General features: G+C 39.4%; 1 protein-coding gene across 2 annotated transcripts in view; it reads right to left on the reverse strand.

The window, feature by feature from the left end:
• Positions 1–20,382, reverse strand: part of LOC128743813 (ATP-binding cassette sub-family G member 4) — a 28,414-nt gene extending 8,032 nt beyond the window's left edge. The window contains exons 1-2 of one of the 2 annotated variants that reach the window (XM_053840487.1): positions 20,132–20,382; positions 5,360–5,490 (exon numbers count right to left, since the gene is read on the reverse strand). In XM_053840487.1, the coding sequence (XP_053696462.1) occupies positions 5,360–5,490; positions 20,132–20,163 (163 nt within the window). In that variant the 5' untranslated portion in view covers positions 20,164–20,382. Of the gene's footprint in view, positions 1–5,359; positions 6,032–20,131 lie in introns of those variants that run through there. The other variant, XM_053840486.1, reaches the window with a different exon arrangement.
• Positions 20,383–20,653: the final 271 nt, after the last annotated feature.

Here is a 20,653-nt window from a genome sequence, read left to right on the forward strand (position 1 = left end):
GACTCGGTAACCTTGCGGCTACAGGACCCACTTGCGAGGGGTTTTAAATTTCATCGCAGATAAATACTTCCCCTGATTTATTCAATCTAGCACCCGGTTCACAGTGACAGTTCATGCCCGGTTTTCACTGACAGTTCGATGCACTAAAACAATCTCAGCCGGCTCCTTTCTCTCAGATCGAAACTGTTTTATTACAAATTTGAGATGAAGTATAACAAAGAAGTGATTACGAGTTTGCTGCTCACCCAGAAACGCAGAAGGAGATTGCAAAAGCGGTATGATTTCATTTAACCACAGTTCGAAAAACCACAGGCATTTAAAAGCTTCTCCAGGATGGTCATAAGCAGCGAAAGTCGGAAAGTGGAGTTCCGCAGTTTGCACGTACGCCAAACGTGATGAAATCGGTTAGGTCACAGATTGCTCGCAATCCAGTACGTTCCATATAAGAAAACTTGCCAAGGAAATCAAAATTTCTGAAAACGCGAAGAATCATCAAAGAAGACTTGCACACACATCTTCCTGAGCTAGAGTGAAACGCCACTTGATTACGGGGCGGATAAAGAAACTACGAGTGATTCATTCTTCGAGATTGCTTTCTTCGTTGAAGAAGGCACAATCCTGTTCTACGAAAACAGCCGCACAGACCGGTTCATTTCACCGAAGAATTTTGAAGATGTTCTGGAGAAAGTGAAATTTACGTTCTAAAACAAACATCCAGTTGGTATCATGATGTTTGGCTTGGTGGTGTCTAACGGTTTGAACATGCTGTCTGTTTCCATTGATACTGGTGTTAAAATCAATACCGAAGTACCGATGTACACTTTGATTTGAATGACCAGGTGCTTCTCTGGGTGAATCCCAACTTCTTTGGATGGATCGCAACTACGTTGCCCCTACAACAGGATATAGCGCCATGTCACATGTTAAATCGAACACAACGACTGCTGATGAAAAATATGATGTTTTGTTTGGGAAGTGAGGAGGTGTCTGGTGCGAAGAATAATAAATTAGATAGAAATAATAAATTAGACTAGAAAATTTCGATTTATTAGCATTGGCATTAGCATATGAGGTTGCATACATCGTAGATGGCTATATAATCGAATTATACACCTGGCTACGTCCGAACAACCGCAGGGGATAGACTAGAAAATTTTGATTTTGAGGCCAAAAATATATTGGATCGTTTAAAGGCAATTGGGGCTCGCACCCACGCACTTTCAGTTGGTACCCGAATGTTTTACTAACTAAACTACTACCGCACCAACCGCACCCTTATATTATGTAGTCTAATATCCAATATTGTTTTATTTTCCCACACTCAAAAAAATCTACACGTCAAGTTTTCGTGGAAAGGCTTCGTGCACAAATTACGTAACGCTCAGAGGAGAGGGGGGGAGATCAAGCTAGCGTTACTTTTTATTACGTAGGGGGGGGGGGAGTCTTGAGAAGAATTAAGTAACAAAGTTATCGAATTGAAAAAATAAGAAATTATTTTTAGCTGAATAAATCTGAGCAGCTGAAAACCGTTTAGCCCAGCATGCAAGATGGGGTGATGCCTAATTGCTGTTTCAGCTGTGTATCTCTATGATTTTAGAGTCGGTTCTACTTGATCAAATCCATTTTGATCAAAATTCTGAACTCAGACTTGGTTGTGTTAAATCATACAGTTTGATCAGAATTCAGAATTGATATTCTGATCATAGTAGTTTTGATAGGAATGTAGAATCGATGCGTTTCTTGGGTTTGCAAAACTAAAAAAAATTTAACAGATTGTGCGATTTTCATTCAATGATAGGGGGGGGAGTTTTAGTTAACGTTACGTAATTTAAAGGGGGGCTATGCCCAGCGTTACTTATTGTTACATAGGGGAGGGAGGGGGTCAAAAAACTATAATTTCTGCGTTACGTAATTAGTGTACCACGCCAAATATGGGTAATTCTCATCCACCCACTTTTCATGTAACGTTTACGTGAATTACTGGTAGCTTGCACTGATACTAACCGGTTTATGTGCGATTCCAGTAAATTTTATCAATTTTCCCATTAACTAGCACCTGAAGTCCGTGTAAATTGCTGTACCGAAGTATACATGAATTGAATTGAATAAAACATTTTTCACGTGAATTGGACGTCTTGATTTTTTAGAGTGTAGTTCAATCACTCAACGCAAAGCACCATCGCCTCGACGACGATAATCATTTTTTGTATTTTGACTGTTCTATTCGGTCGATGCGATAGAAACAGGCAATCTGTTTCCGGACGTCAATACGGCAAGTCTAGTGTAATTTACCTCCATAGGATGTTCAGACAATCAGTGAGTAACAGATTACGATTGTAGTAAAACTAAATAGAATCAAAATAATTCAGAATTCATAACCAGTAAAAGTTCAAAACGATGCTACTGAGGAATATAGAAACCGGACCGAAATCTTTTTAAAAATACATTTGAATTGCATGTACCCTATACAACCTGAATTCGTTAATTGGGTCACAACTGCACTTCAACTGATTCGCTAATTGGCTCGACTAACAGTTGTTAGAAATGTCCAAACTCAAAAATTCAATACAATTTTGACATTCAAGTTGTCACATGGCCCAACTAATGAACACCCAATTAACGAACCCTTTTTGCTGTATATACAATTAGAGCCGATGTTGGAAACATTTCGAAGTGCCGTCAAATATAAAACAAGATAGACCCGTCAAAAGAAACAGGATAACGATTGAAGATGATGGACAAACTGCGGGTCCACCAACTTTGAACGAGGTTAAAAGGGCAGCCAGCGAGCTAAAAAAAACAGCAAGGCAACTAGAAAGGATGACAACTACATTGATCTTTTGAAAGTCGGCAGAGAACAGCAAGTATTGTGCAATCTATCTATGAGGAGAAACTACCGGCGGACTGGTTGCCCTGTTATAGAAAGGGACATCAACTCCAATGCAGCAATTACCGGGTCTTAATTCTTGTCACTTCTGCATACTAACTTCTCTCCGCAATCCTAGTTCATAAACTGACACCTTTGCAGCAAACCTTAAATCCTGGAATACCAGCAAGGTTTTTGAAAGAGGCGGGACGGGAGACGGACGCAATGGACCAAATGGTTCAACTTGCAGATTCGGCATCTGTTTATACACTTCAAGGCAGCGTACGTTTCATTCAGGCGAAATGATTCGTGACGGATTATGCTTGAATGCCGTTTTCCGACAAAGCTGGTTAGACTGATTCGTGACACTCTTGATGGATCATCATTGAACGTCTGAACAACGGGTGAAATATCTGCATCATTCGCGACGTTAGATCGCTTGAAGCAAAGCGACGGGTTATAGAATTCACGGTTCCATATTTCGTTGGCGTATTGCCCAGTATGTTTCCAGGACGTTGGTCTAACAAACCAGTCGTCGTATATTTGAATCTCGGCTAGGCGGTGCTGCTATCTCAATTCTCGATTTTTTTCTTTTCTCTCAAGTTGTGTTTGGATTACAAAACTCAAAAGTTATAAAAATCTTTTCCAAACCTACCAACAAAACAAAAACATGTTTGTTCTAATATGTTGATTAGCTTCACGAAAAAGGTAGATAAATTTTAAATATTTTTATAAGAGTGAATCGTTTTTATGGGACAAAAAAATAGTATCAAAATAAGCGTAAAAGCCTGAAGAATCGAAATCTGAAATGAAAATTGTAATTTTTTTCTAGACTTTTAGTCGTTCATGTCCTCCTAAGCACACATCTTGGACCTACATATCTCGGAAACTTGAACCTTCTTAATCAACTGACTTTGCCGTCAGCTGTTAGTGTACGGTGCAATGGATAGGATCAATTTGACTAACTACGACAATATACAATACTATACTAGGTATTTGAGTTGTGATGATTCAAAAACATCATGATACTCATTAGTGGTTACACACCTCTACTTAGACTAATTCAAATATGTAATATAATTACGCTACTGGTTATTCCAGTTTCGCTCGAGCTAAAACTAATGAACTCTTCAGTCTAAGCTTCAAACCGGATTGGCTAAAAAAATCTACATCTGGGCGAAATGTAGAATAAAATAATACTTTATTCAGCCTTCAAAAGTAGTTGAGCAATTCCGGATTTCTCCAAAGCACCTATAAATATCGTCTACAAAATATGTTTGATAAGTGAAATCCCATAATGCCATAGGCTACGCTTATCAAAGTAAATTCACGTGTTTCATACGTAGGTCTTCAGTAGCCTTGAATAGCAAATGGTCAATCAATCAAGCTATTCCTTAAAAACGCTAACTACCTGTACGAACAAACCAATACGTAACGTGTGATGGAAAAATGAAGTGCCGAAGCTTACTCAACAGGAGAATAGTTGACTTTTGATCCCTGCCTGCTGCCGATGTATAGTGTTTGGGTAAACAGTGTTGGTTATCACATCCGTGCCACACTAAGTCGCTCACAGATTAAAACCTGAAACAAAGGATTTTCAGCCGATAAATGCGTTATCAGTTGATTGAATATTCATTCTCGACGGACAGTCGCTAGCTTGGCAGTCGAATGTTTTCACTCATTATCGACCAGCAGCGAGGACGAAAGAACTGTGACACTTGGTAACAAATTGTCCAGTTGTACTGCAACGTCTGTGCATCGGAGGAATTCAACGTTCAGTGAACCGGAGAATGCTCCCGAGCCATGTGCACTTGCTCACAAAGAGGAACACGTTTGCAATTGAAATGAGCCAGCAAGCAAGCAAATGAAGCACAAAGAAATGTAGGTAGGTATACGTCCGATCTGAATCATTTTTCCGCGTCATGTTCATGTGAGCGGAAAAAATGAAATCAAATGCATACTGAATGACAGCAAGGCTGCAAAATTCTTAGGCCGGTATAGGTCAGTTGATTATGTGGCTCTAAATAATTTGCAGTTCCCACTTCCCAATCAAGGTTAATAGAAAAAGGTTAGATTGAACGCAAAGTCATAAGATTTATATTGTCAGTTGTCATGTAATATGTTTGTTGGTTTGTTTTGAATGAATTGATTGTATTTATGTTGTAATAAGTTTAACAGTAATGAATTTGTTTTTCAAAATGTGTTCGAAAACTTGTACAATTTATAATACGAAGGTAAAGTTGCAGTAAAATTGCTAGTCAATTTCAAAAACCACGTGATCCTAAGCAGCCTCCAAATGAGAATTCTATGTCTATGTCTATCTCAGACAGATTCAAGCAAGAAACTGCTTGAATTTACCCTTGCATTCGACAGTCAACTCTCACTGGGTGCTGTTATTTTACGCTAGACATAATTCAAAATTTATAGACAGATGTTGATATTCACGCGCGTGAAAGCCACTGAATAAAGTAGCATGGATGTTATGATACTTACTGTTGCGACGTCCTTCCTTTACCCGGTAGTTCAGATTATGGAAGGCCAAATCCACGGCCGGACGCGTTGGCAAATGGGACAGCGTTTTGGGCTGTGAAGGCACAATCTGCACACGGACCGTGCCATTTTTCCTATTGTCGTCGAGTAAATTATTAGTTACACTGCAACTGCCACTTTCGTTCGCTTCCGACATGGTTACTCTTTTCTCTTCTCGCGGACACCTATTTCTTGTTTTCTTTCACTTTCTGAGATTGAAGCCAGTTTTTTCCTTTACTAGCGATTCACTATATGTGTGTACTATATGAACGCAATGATTTCGATTTCAATTATCTACACCTTTCTTCGGTCGCTTTGCGACTTACTGCAATTCATATCTCAACACTCAAGCAATGAACATAAAAATCATGCGCACAGACTGGCAATGGTTTTGCTTCAAATGATTACAGTCTTCGAATAATCATACACTACACATTAGATGAAGGTGAGTAGTAATGTGATTCTAATGCATAATATACACGAGAACAGGTACTTGACTCATCCAAATCCACAGGCGCACGACCTTCTGTATCTGGTAGTTATTCTTCCCTTGTTCAAATGGACCACAATTAGACGGCAGAAAGAAACTACGGAACAGCCTGCAGACACTGCTGTTCGGAGAACGACTGAATGCGTGCTGGACGATATAATGTTTTCAAGTCTCCGTCATCGTCTGATGATGACTAAAATATATGGCAACATACGCGCACCACAGCCGTGTCGTTGGCTTGGTACCTTCGTCGCATGGCATGGCGGTTGCGCTCGTACGAACACCGTTTCAACCGCTATGAATGGCGACGTCCGACGTGTTCAGATACAAAACATGAACCCTCATAGTAGCAAGCTTATAGACGCGCTTATACGGTGCAAATAACACTACTACAGGTCGAAACCAGGTGCGACACCATATTCAATATTGTGAGCTGAACGTAAGCTAAATTTACTCTAGTAATGCACACTGGGAGAGATATCGGCAAATCTGCCAAAGTTGGATTTTTTTTTCGACATGACTGTACGGTTTACCGCACAACCACAACTAAAATATGGTCGAACGAAAACGTAGTTTTCGGTCTGTTTATGTTTTATGCTTTTTTATTACGCACCGAAACATGCAGTGAACGAGGTTACGCTTTCGTTTAAAAACTGGAAGACAACGAATAATATAGTAGGTAATAGATTAAAATTCAAACTATTTTTTCTCCAATTCTCACAGCAGATAACTAGCCGAAGAATTTCATTACTGATTCGCTTTATTGCATCCTAACAAAAGAGCTTTTCCTGCTCCAAGCCAAAGCGTAAATTAACGTTAAGATGTCTTTTAGACTTTCTATTTAGACGCTCTACGTTGTTGCTTCTTGTTATGAGATAATTACAAGATATAACGATCGTAAATTATTTAAACTTTTTTAATCCAGAGTTATAAGAGGCTTCACTACTTAAAATAATAGTTATACGAATACGAATACAAATATGTATATTTTCAGTGCGTTTTTTTATTTTAGGCTAGTAGTCTTGGTCTGTTGTTTTACCCAATGGGGAAAAAGAAAAACTTTCAACAATGGGGAAAAAGAAATTTGACATGCGCTATTAAATTAAACATATTTATCTTATTTATTTGTAAAGTTCATTTGCCGTTGAATTTGCTTCTCACACAATTTTTCCTTAATTCTGTGTTATTTTTTAAATCGAACATTAATGCTTGTCGAATAATTACACACGAATGTGTGATAATTTAGGGTAAGAAATAAAGAATTTTGTGTGTGTTGCCCATTTTTGATGACCACATCATTTGTGTTCTACTGTTACCGATTTAAACCAAAATTGGAGTTGAGTTAGATAGTTGTAATCTTGTACCCCAATTCGGTACGATATAGGGTACATTAACCACTAGTGGACCAGTTAGTACTTGAGTAGTTTTCTTCCACGAATTATTTTAAGCTGGTAACGCTAAACACGCAACCGATGGCACTTACAATACGAGTATCTTTCGATTAAGCCTAAAAAATATCAATTTATGTCGCAAATCTCTATATTTTACACATTTTTTAAAACAGATTGGAATGTACGTTTTCCTTCAATGGACCTTGTGGTTTACAATAGGATAGCGGCCGGGTCCATTATAGGAATTCTAGTGTATTTCGTATGAAGAGGGTCCACTAATGGCGACATTTCGCATTGTTAACCATAAAATAGACCCTAACTTGTTGAAAATGTCGATTTTAAGGCATTAATCATTAAATTCAGCTAAAATTTTATATACTGAACTATGTAGTATGTTCAGTACTCTCTGTTTCATGTCATTTATCCTCGGTAATGAGAAGCACAAGCTAATAAACGCCGAAACTGTACCCGAGGTCCATAATAGGTAAAAGGTCCACTATAGGTTAATTTACCCTAGTTAAAAAAATCAATGACCCCTTTGGGATTTAGGTTCCATACTTAATATGGAGTAAGAAGGAAACTTCCAAAGAAGTTTGGTACATATGCCAAGATAATGCAAGCACCCCTTAATTGCAGTGCAGATACGAGGAACTTTCAGGTTCAGAACTACAAAAATGGTAGTTGTCGGATACCTTACTGAAATTCTTTAAAGGATTTGGGTAAGCAGGTTTGGTTGGCAGCTAGATAATGCGCAACACAGACCGCATAGTGGTTCTTAGCCTCTTATCTAGCAGCTTCTATCCCTACCCCATCGTTGTACCAACCGAAATACGACCAATCTTAGCGGAGATCGGGTAATCAACCCCGGTGGAAACTAAGGTCGTATACCGAGAGGGAAGGAGGCACTGTGTTGTCTCAAAACTATAAGATGGCAGCCGCATCACGCAGTCACGTAGCCAGGGGGCTGGGGGTCTTGACCCCTCCCAAAATATTTTGGCTTGCATTTTTAAAAAACAATTCAATGCAGAATAACAATACACAAAGCTAAAACTGAAGCACAAGTATATTTTTGATGAGTGCGCCTTTGAATAACACATCGTTTTGTATCTCTCAGAGTCTTTGAAAATTTTCAACTGTGTAGCTCCGTTACTCGTAACATTCGGCATGGATAAAGGCGACCAAATAAGGACGTGGGATGAAGACTTGGTACCTGGAACTGCAAATCGCTAAATTTTGTTGGTATCGACAGGGTGCTGCTCGACAAGTTAGAACCCCGAAAGTTTGGCATCGTGGCACTGCAGGAGATCTGTCACAAAGGCGAGAAGGTGTGGAGGATCCGTTGCAGCAAATCCCAATTTTTCCAGAGCGGTGGAGCGACCAACGAGCTGGGAACGGGTTTCGTAGTGTTGGGCAAAATGCAGGATCGCGTAATGGACTGAAAAACAATCAACGAGAGGGTGTGCGTACTGAGGATAAAACGCCGTTTCTTCAACTACACCATCATAAACGTATAATGTCCACAGGAAGGTAGACCCGACGATGAGAAGGAAGTGTTTAATGCGCAGCTGGAGGCAACGTACGAAAGCTGCTCACGACAGGACATCAAGATCGTCATCGGTGATATGAACGCCCCTCAGGTCGGCAGGGAAGCAATGCATAGAACAGAAATCGGGCCCCATAGCCTGCAGACCGACACGTACGATAACGGCCAGCGATGCATCTTGCGGCTTCCCGAGGCTTGGTGATCAAAAGCACTTTCTTTCCCCACAAAGATATCCTCAAAGCACCCTGGAGATCACCTCATGTCAACGAGGCCGCAACCGCGGTGCTAGGAGTGGAAACTTCGAGTGCACGCAATGATTAGTTTGATGGGGATTGCCAACAAGCGTTAGAGCGGAGAAAAGAGCTTGAAAAACCTGTCTAAGCAAATCCACGAGGAGAGAGAATTTGGCCAAGTATTGACAGGCGCGGAATAAGTTAACCACGATCCTGAGGAGGAAAAAGCGCCAGAGGGAGGACAGAGATCGTGAGGATCTGTAACAACTATTCCGGGCTAATGACACGCGCAAGATTTACGAGAAAGTGAACCAAACTCATAAGGGCTACACACCTAAACCTGACATTTGTAGGGACGAGGGAGGGGATTTAATCACAAACGAGCGCAAGATGGCGATAGGTGGAAGCACTTCGATGAGCACCTCAACGGCGATATAGCAGCAGGAGACGCGATGGAATTTAACCTCGGAGTGCCTACAAACGACAACTGCTTGCCGGCTCCCGATCTCGAAGAGATCCGCCGAGAAATTCGTTAGCTGAAGAATAGGCTTACCGGTCTAATTAGCGCTTTGTCAGCTTTGTGTGGCGTATGCTCCTTGATCGAAATGCCTTGCAGAGGGAAAAGTTGGCTCGGTGCGAGAGTGCCAGAAGCTATGCAGTCTTTAAAACTCCTGTAAAACATTCTTCTCAACAGCAAACTAATTATCAGAAATCATATTGTACGCTAACTTTTGAAAACCATTAAAAAGTTACTTGTGTTACATGAATACTTAGTTAAATTAATTAATTAATTAATTCGGAAGAAAATTTTGTAACATAAATGGTTTTCTGTATAACAACTTGGCCTTTTTCCAGAGGCGAGTGAACCTCTTAGGTTTAAAACTTCTCTAATAAAAAAAATGGCTTGCCCCCACCAAACGAAAGTCTTGGCTACGTCACTGGCATCACGAGACTCGGTAGCGTGGCCCTCCTGTATTCTGACTCACTGCGAATATACGTTGTGTTCGCGGGATCGTGTTGGTTCGAAAGGCTTCAAAATATATCGCTCTTGTATCGAAAATATCGTTAATTTTGATCACTGAAAATAACGTACCTAAACATTACATTTCAAGTGCCAGTAGTACGCAGTGATTTTATTGTAAAACTGAAATGTTATTTGTGCAACTTTTTATAAGTTAAATGCAACAACAAAAACACAACTTACAAAAAATCGTTTGCTATCGATATTAGCCGCATATACGTTATAAACGAATAAAACGGTAGGTTATGTTTTAATGCAATAACAAGTAAGTCAGGTAAGAAAATAGTAAGGCAACCCACCTAAATCAATTACTGCGAAAATTCAAGCGAATAAGGATCCAAATATTCGGCATCGACCTAAGCGACGATACAAGGATGACGAATGGAAACTTAGTACTACTTAGGAACAGCAGACCGTTTATTTTCGCAGGTAGCGACCGGGTGCTGCTCGAACAGTTTGAACAAGTAAACTCGGTATCGTAGCTCTGCAGGAAATCAGTCACAAAAGAGAGAAGGTTTGGAAGATCCGCGGCGAAGAGGCCCACTTTTACCACAGCAGTGGTAGCACTACCAAGGAACTGGATACGGGCTATGTGGTATTGGGCTGAATGCAGGATTGCGTAATGGATCGGAAGGCGATCAACGAGAACATATGCCTATTGAGGATAAAAGGCCGTTTCTCCAATTACAGCACCATCAACGTGCCCTGCTCGCATGAAGGTAGACCCGACGATAAGAAGGAAGCATTCTACGCGAGGCAAGAGCTGCGACAGCTGCTCGCCACGGGACATGTAGGGTCATCGGGGAGATGAACACAGTAGTAGTATTTAGGCGCTCAAAACTGTCAACCGTATACTAGACAGTAAAGAGTAAACACGTCAAACCCGTCCTTCGTAGCTGAACGTCAGGCAGCTTGATAACTCGCAATCTGCCGAGAAATATGCGCGAATACTGGACAAAGCACGGCCTTCTTCCGAGAAGTTAAGTGCTGCAAGCTTGGAAGACGGTTGGGGTAGAATACGCTCAGCCTAGGCACCAGGTGAAAAGCCTCAAAGTATACAAAGTGATTGATTTGATGGGGAATGCCAACAAGCGGTTGAGAGAAAAAAATTGCTTGGAAAAAATATCTGAGCATTGCCACTAGCGAGAACTTGACCAACTTGGCCGTTGAGTAAGAAACCAGTTGATCACGATCCTGAGGAGTAAAAACCACCAAAAGAAGGACAGAGATCTTGAAGAATTAGAACAACTATTCCGAGCTGTCCCGTATCGTTTTGACTCAATATTGATTCATTTGACAGTACCGTCTCAGTCGAGCAAAATTTGACAAAGTATGGGACATAACCGCTCAGTTAGCTTCGAGGTACGACACTGGTTTAACAAGCCAGTCGTCGTATGTTCGAATCTCGGCTAGGCGGTGTTCCTAGATAGAATCAGTAGGATTGTTGCACTAGCCCCGTTACTGTCATGTATTCTAACAACCGGCTGTGAAATCTGTCGATAAAGAAGGGTCTAGTCTTACAAATACATTTAAGCCTAATGCTTTGCTTTTTCTATATATGGGTCATTTGTAAAATTCGTTATTATCTACCATTTTGTTGAATAAAGTTTTACTGTATCATTTGTAGTTGCGGAGCTACATTAGCGTTAACCCATCTCGCGCCAAGGAGCCGGAGTGACTATAATCTAACAAAAAAAACGTTCACTCCAAGAAGTCAAAGGAGAAATGAGATACTAAAGATCAACCGCCTACCGGCCGAACTTTATAACCATGTCTAAGAAACACTGGGGTAAGGGCTTTACACTGAATTATTTCCAAGATTTGGAAGAAGAAGAAGCCACCTGAAGAATGAATGAAAGGAGTGGTTCGTCCCATTGGATGATCGGCTCGCCTACTACAACTATCGCTGCATGACGCTGGTAAACTCCGCCTCTAAGGTAGTTTCCTAGGAACTACTCTGTGTTATCGATGACAGTCGGCGTAACAGCTGTTACGCCGACTGTCATCGATAACACAGAGTAGGGAATTACCAGGCAATCTACGCCAGACTTAAAGCAGCTCCTAAGAGAATTGGGCTAAAAATAAATGCGTCGAAGACCAAATACATAAAAGGAATTAAGAGGCTCAGAGGAAACAAACGCGTGCCTCCCACAGATGGTAACCGTTGACGACGGTGAACTAAAAGTGGTAGATGAGTTCGTGTATTTGGGATCGCTGGCGACCGCGGAGCACAACACTAGTAGGCAGATCCAGCGGCGTATTCAAGCGGGAAATGGAGCTGCCTTTGGCAAAACGCTACGATCAAAAAGCAGTACGAAGCTGACAATGTACAAAATCCTTATTAGACAGGTATTTCTTTATGGACTTGAAGCCGTGACGCTGCTCACGGAGAACACACGTGCCCTTGCCGTGTTCGAGCGGAAGTTGCTATGGACGATATATGGTGGAGTTGAAACTGAAAGCAGAAGGTGGGGGAAGCGTATGAATCACGAGCCACAAACACTGCTTGGAGAAATCCCATCTTACATCTGGCAAGATGGTTCGACCGAGTGGAAAGCGACCTGCGGCTTCTGAGACACCAGTGAAATTGGTGACGGGTGGCCCAAGATTGATTTGAATGGAGACAACTGCTTGAAACACCACGAACCACTTCGGCTCTATGCTGACGTCGACGATGTGTTTTTATTGACTTTATGATAAGTAGCCGAGCGTTGTCATGCTAGAAAATAACTTAACCGTGTCGCTCTTGTGATTGTACCCAATTGTCCTCCAAACCTCAAAGTTATCTAGTCTGCTTTGACAAGCGATTGGTCATGGGTTCGAACCTTAGTAGCTCTTCCACATCTTTGCTCATACTTAGTTCAATATTACCAACAATGAAGCAAGTGGTACTGGCACGGAGCGGAGTTGAGCTTAATGAAGCTTCTTATTCATGGGCAAATGGGATTGGTAATGCGAAGTAGCCAAAGAAAAAAGAAAAAATATACACACATATACAAATAGCATGGATTTATTCTCAGGTTTTTCCACATCCTCCCTTTGTGCTGAACTCGGTTTTACCGAAGATGAAGCTTCTTGTCGTGCTTTGTTAGAATGGCACTGGTTCGTGGACTGTAACGAAGCCTGTTGTCCAAGGAGCCAAATTTAGTATTGAAAAGAAGTAAAACATAAAGCAAACAAGGTAAAAACACCAACACTCAAACGCGGATTATAAGCAATTTGCGAAAAACGAAGTGCAGAATATAGAAAAACACTTGGATAATATTACAATAGATCATTGATCACGCTTATAATTTCCATACACAACAAATAGGGCTCTTAATGCAAAATACCTAATTTCGCAACAATTTTCATATAAAGACTTTTGCCATTTTTCAACTCCATAAACTCATGGAGAAAAATATACTTCGCACGTGCTAGGATTGCTAATATAATTTTTATTTTTGCAATCCCAATATAGTTGTGCTAATTATTAGTCATTAATTAACCCGGTAGTGAGAATTCTCTTGTCTATGAATTAGAACTTTCAGGCATTCGTGTATTGACTAGTCTCTGCAATTTAGAACAAATGCGATTATAATTGTAAAATTGTGAGAACCAACATATCATCATTTCTACAATCAACACAACTCAATATCGAAGCTAGTAGACCTAAAGCCTATCCGAATGAGTGTGCCAAGCTGACTTTACGCGGATCTGTTTGCTGGATTGAGGCGTATGCTATGACTAAACAGCATTTTAATCACGCTGTCTGCTAGCTAGACATCTCAAACAGCTCAGTTTGACGTAGCCAGATACAACAGTATGCAGCCCTTAAACGCCAATATGGTTTTCCGAATAATAAACTAACACTTCAATATAGTTTAATATGTTTGTTTTTAAACCATTTTGAAGGTTTAACATAACTCTTATGTAAGAATTTTAAGTCAACAACATTTATAAAAAACTAAAGGTCATTTTGATATAAGATGTCGATTACGTAAATAATAATAATAAAAATTCGGTCAACATGTAAAAAAAATATTATATAGGGGACACACCTTCCGCTAGTTCTTTTGTACTCGTTCGTTAAAATCAACACCAGAACACCAGCACACTCCTACCGGTTTCCGTTCAATGACCATAACTAGGCTAAGCGTTTGCTGTACTTTAGTCATGGAGCCTATCATAATTTTAGACTTAGTAAAGGCTTGGCTGTGTGCTAGTTAAAAGCGTACATTGGCAGGCTGCCGACGACTTTACCATGTTCAGGCAGATCAAATATTGTTTAGCAATTATCGCACATGAACTGGGTGGCCTTCAAAAATCAACTTTTCCACACCAGCACTGCAAAGATTCTTCCACAGTCGGTAAAGCCAAATCAGGGGTAGTTTTTCCAGCGCAGCGTTTTAATATTGAGTACCTACATTAAGTTTCAAGTCTGCCAAGTTGTCTCTGGGCAGCTGCCGTTACCATTAGAATATATCGCAGAATATATACTTTGTGCTTCACCAGCTGTAACGGTTGTTGCGACAGAACCTATTTCCACCGACTGTCTTGCTTACACAAATAATGATAGAAGAAACATTGATTATAGACCGAGTTTGTCATTTTGAGACGATGAGTCTCATCTTTCGATTCTTCGTTTTATTAGCTTAGTGATAAAATTACATTTAGTGCTTTGAACTTAAACGTTTCTCCCTTCCAACGATCATAATAGAAAAACTACACGACTAACAAAACTTTATCAAAACTTGTAGAAAATTGAGCAGTTTCGAAGCTGCTGCTTTTTACGAAAAAAGAATGTAGCCACATAATTGAAAACTTGAGTTTAGAATTTTCTTTAATTCCAATACTGTCAATCGCATAACATGGGTTGGCGCAAAATTCACTTTCAGTAAGAAACTTAAAAAATATTGGATTAAAATGTAATGATTTATCGCTTATAACAATTCATAAAATTATACTAATAACTTCACTACCATGTTTGGCGTTATCAGTCTTTTATTCTCCGCATGAAATTAAAATCCGTCCCTATTCAGCTCATGTCCACACGTTTGCCTGCCTCCAGTAGTGTAAGCCAACAGAGATAACAAACATTGACGTCATGATTAGGACTGCCCTTTGTACCGAGGTTGACTTCTTTGTGTGATTGATTGGACGATGGTGTGACGGAATGAATTCCGTGTTCAGCGAAATTCACCCACAATAAAAAATCATCATATCTTTATGTTTATGTGAAGCAAATAATAAGTAACACCTAAATGTTACTAAGTGCGGGGCTTGGGTAACATATGTGCAACTAGATATAATGTGCATGCATTGTAAAAAAATATATTCTTAGTTATTTCTCCCAATTTTGATTAGTTTTAAAGAATTCATACATATCTACGTATTTTCAAATTTAGATTCAAATGTTAGATTGTAGATATTCTTCACAACGCGACCCGAAACGGCATTTTCACACGTGTGTTGATTGTTTTGCACTCAGGTTTAGGAATTTTATCGGGGAAACGTTATCTATTTTCCATAAATCCACACTATTTTCAAGCCTACAGGAAATAAACAATTGAAACTGTGCAATCAGCGACTGCGAAGTTGGTAATATTTGGTTGGTTTTTGTACGAGAAAAAAAGATAAAGAAGTATTCCGCTTTTAAGTTAAGGGATGGAAAACTCTAAAAAAAAAGTCGAACAGTTATGTTCTGCCACATGAAACTTGTTTTTTCAAGCAAATAGTTTCTAATAAAAATGTTAATAAACTTTCTCAGTATATTCAGAGATGAATTACCAATGTATCTAGAGTAGTCCGTCTCCGGAAAATAGCACTAAGGCAAAACAAGCATGAAGGAAAGAGGAAAAAAGATAAACAAAAGAAAAAGTGTGACAGAATGGGAGGGAAATCGGGACATAGAAAATTTGGAAATGATGAGAAAAAAGAGGGAGAACGAAGCAAAACACAAGGAGACTTGACAGAAAGAAAAAAAAACCAAAGGAAAAGAGAAAAATGGGATAGAAAAGGAGGAAAAGAAAGGAGAAAATACAGGATCAGGAAATTGATTAAACAAGATCTGAAAAAGAGAAAATATTAACCCTCTAACGGGCAACATCGTAAAAACGATGCGATCAAGCAAATGACTACTTTATCATAAAAGTACACTCAAAAGAAGCTCGATTGTTGATTTTCATGAAAAAATATTTATCTGGAGAACCGCCAGGTATGAAAAAGTCCATTTTCTTTTTTTAGTTTTTCATGCCTAACGCTCTACCCAAATATTTTTTTTAGAAATGAAAGAACTAGAAATGAAAAACAGAGAAAGAGAAAAGGAGAAAAAAGAAAAACGGAAAAGAAAATAACAAAAAACGAATACAAAACATAAGGGGAAACAAGACTAAAAATAATAAAAAATATTACAAGAAACGAAGAAAAACGGAACATTGAAGCAGGAAACACGGGACAGAAAAAAGGGAATCGAGGAAAAAAAGGAAAAACGGATGCAAAGTGAGAACAAAAACCATGAAAACGGCACAGAAGAGCAGAAACAAAAACAGCAAGTAGATCAAAACGCAGAAAACGGAGTAGAGTAGAGGTAAAACGTGTTAGAGAATAAGACTAAAAATGTCAATGTCAAATGTCATGTCTAATTCAGTGCCAATTTCAAATTAAATTTCAAATTAAATTTCAAATTCAATTTCAAGTGAAAATTTCATATTCTAAAGCCTGCTTCATTTAGAATTGGAACAAACTTTTGCTCATATTGTGGCGCTCTTGGTGGACGGATTTGGAAGTTCTTGGCGCCCACGTGTCGGAAATTTAGTTTACTTCACCTATGTATTTTTGGCATTCTGCAAAACGACCGTATTATGCAAACAAACAACATGGAAGCCGAAAGAAGGGAAAAAATTATGTACATTCATTTGGAAAATCTATTGTGGTCTGCATCTAGGCTAGCTAAACAGCTGAATTTGCCCAGAAATACCGTATGGGTATGGCGCGTTATCATACGGTATAAGGAAACATCGATGACAATTCGGAAGCCTCAAGCTAATCGTCGGAGTGGAACTGTCGACCGGAAACTGCGTGGTAAGATTTTGAAGACCATCAAGAGGAATCCCAATCTGTCGGACCGTGATTTGGCTAGAAAATTTGGTGCTACCCATAGTAACGTGAGAAGAATTCGACTCCGGAAAGGAATCAAGTCGTATCGAGCTAGCAAACACCAAACTGCAACCAAAAGGAGTGTCTCCAAAAACGAATTTTACCGTTCATTCGATCCCACCACCATCCCGTGATGTTTTGGCCAGATTTGGCAAGCTTACAGCAAAGTCGTGCAAGAATGGTATGCAGAGAAAGGGGTCCAGTTTGTTTCGAAAAACCTGAACCCATCCAATTGCCCCCAGTTCCGCCCTATTGAGAAATACTGGGCAATCATGAAAAGGAGAGTGATTTCTAGCCACATTACAACTTTGATTTTAAATCCAATTAAACCCAAAAGTCGGGAGTTTTCAACCTAATCGGCCGGTATTTTGGTGATAATGATTAGTAATAATAAATTCGCCATCCTACCATTACTCCATTGTATAAGGCCAAAATATTCTTCTGAAATGCCTCGTGCCTCACCTTTTGTTTATATCTGGGCACGCCAATGTATAGGGCAAACTGGAAGAAGGTTTGACATCCGAATAGCGGAACATAGAAATGACACTAGGTAATCTGAAACAAGAACAGGTTTTGCTTCACATATAATCTAAGAAAGTCATGTATTTGACTTTAGCAAAACCCAATTTTTGGATAAAATAGACAACAAGGACATGAGATCACATAAAATCTCATAAAAATTAGAGGAAACAAGAGAACTGTTAATTTAGAAAGAGAAGGTGGAAATCGTAATGACACATACAATATGCTAATGATCAAACTGCGTGTCAAATAATGAAAATGGTCAAATGTATACCAAATTGTTCAATAAATATTAAATGTTTTAGGCGTAGTCAATGACCGAAGCTACTAGGTACTCTTCGGTCGAAACGTCCGCGGCAAACAAAATATGTTCATAATATGATTTATATTCGCCCGACTTCGCAGCCAGCTATTAGAGTAGAGAATTATGGGACTAGTGCTACGATGTTATTGACTCTAACAGCCGCGGCTATTGGTGCTGCGGTGTTTGTCCTTCCGGTATTGGACCACTGAAGGGAGGGGGGTTCGGAAAAAAACAAAGTGAACTTTTTAATCGAGCAAAAAAATATGGGTTTTAAGAATTTTTATTTAAAGTTTAAACGTGAAAACCAAATCTGTTCTTGCTTTTAATATATACGTTATTATTTTCCATGCAAAAATCTACGGAAAAAAGACAAAAACGAAAGAAATTTTTTTTGGACGATTTTCGGAAATTCCATTTGTTTGAATTTCCATTTCTGTTTCGTGCTAGAAGCGTTAACTCAACGCGTATACTCATTTTTCGAGTTTTTCAGGGTGTAGAGCCCACGGACAATTGATTTTATAAAAAAATTAACTCATATCCTACAAATTATTTTTTGCCCCCCGATTTTTCAAGCCAATTTCCAAGGGGGGTGGTTGTCAAAAACTTTGAAAATGATTTGCAATGGCCTAATTGACAATTTTTTTACTTTGAAACACTTGTGGCCTGCTAGCCTTGAAGTAAAAAGGCGGATAGCCAACGCAGATAAGGATTTTCACGGATTGCAGCCAAAGTAACTACGCAGCCAATTATCCTGCAGTGTACAAGTTCACCAAATCTCGCAAACTACAAGACTCACTAGGCTCACGAGCAGAAAACTCGAAAAAATCGACTATTTCGAAGAAGGCCCCTCACCCGTTGGATATGCGCTACTAATAAGGATGCTCAAGACCGACTGATATGAAGACGACTTCTGGATTCGGTATAAGACTATTCGAAATAATCAACAATATAACAATTAGACTGAAACAATTCGCTATTGCGAGGCTAACTGGGACAAACGCATGAATACGATTACAAATCATTTTCGTATTTTGCGGGTACAAACTTTCAATACAAAAGCTTCTATACTAGGTACATAATGAATAACTGACAGCACAACAGCGGAAATACTATTCATTAAAACGAGTTTCCAAATACTTTGATATTAACTGCATGCAAAGCTCTGAATCGCACCAAACGTACTAGTATGTACTTAAACAGATTTCACTAGAAACGGTTACTATCAAGATCTGACAGCACGCTTCAGTCGTATTGATTCCACTAACATCGCGAGTGTAATAAACAAAGATGTTGTCCTTCGTCGCATTACTCGGTTACAACTACTGAACGATAAATATGTATTTTCCGTTACAAGCTACCTACTTGCTAGAAATTCATATAATCATCAAAACACGTTAGTAGCGACTACTCATCCTATATAAACAGAGTTTAAGGGCACCGCTTGGGTTCAACTCGTTAATGTACTCTAAATTACTTGTGTTTCCTACAGGTAGAGATTATCTATAGTAGACTTCAAGAAAAACACCTCACGAGAGAATTTTAAAAGATCTAACTATCCTTGCAATCCTTGAAAGTAACTTTAAACGGAATAAAGCGTTCACTTCTGAGAATTTTCCTAAGAAAAAAACACACTTTGCAAAGTAGGACAATCTGTATAAGCAGTTTTTGGGCGCAATTTTTTTGGTTCTAAATTTTCTAATTTAATGTTTTTTTTTTTTTTTTTGCTATTCTTCCACCTTTTAAGACCAATAAATTTCATTTGTCATTTCGTTGTACGCTGCCCAACAGAACAAATTATTCCCATCATATTCAGTGGAAAAAGATCGATTGTCGCATGACGAAAAACGTTTTTCACACAGAGTGGTGTGCCTTGTGGTTTATCATTCATTCAAACTGCAGTACGGCAGCAGTAGGTATTTCAAATGACCTACGAGTAAGATCTACATTGAAAGAAAACGTTTCGAAAAGAGAACAAGAAATGCTACAACTCGCGATCTAACCTTTATCGATGGCAGAAGGAACTTTGTACTACTTTGCTGTTGCCACTTTCGAGATTCCGCGAAAAGAGAACCATGTCGAAGCTGCTGTAACTTACACGTTATTATTCAGCACATATTCCTTATCCATTGTTTATATCATTAATTGACACTTTTGAGCACGTTTCTCCGGATATATCGCGACGGACCCACGTTTCGACCGAACTACTGAGCTAACGAACGCAAACTAGTTACTCGACTGCTTCTAACGATTTCCACTTGTTGAACCATATAGAATGGGAAACGAAGGCGATAAGAAATTTTACAAAATAAAACGAAAAAAACTGTACTGCACGAGAAACCGCGATTGCGCAGCTTTATTCGCGCTGACTTGACTGAATGTGAAACCAGCGATGGCTGAAAAACAAATATGCTGTTTCGTTCCATCTCTATAGACATGGGATTAAGGTTCAAACGTTTGTGCGGTTCGTCTTCGCTAACTACCGAATGGCTACCATTCGTGCGATGTGTTGGTGTATGTTAGTCAGTCAACATACGCTTCTAATGGTGGAACATTGAACCGAACCAAACGATATTAGAACGAGCCGGACATCATTCAGAACGGTAAGGGTTAGTTAGTG

The sequence above is a fragment of the Sabethes cyaneus genome, chromosome 3 (assembly GCF_943734655.1).
Source record: "Sabethes cyaneus chromosome 3, idSabCyanKW18_F2, whole genome shotgun sequence".
NCBI lineage: Eukaryota > Metazoa > Arthropoda > Insecta > Diptera > Culicidae > Sabethes > Sabethes cyaneus.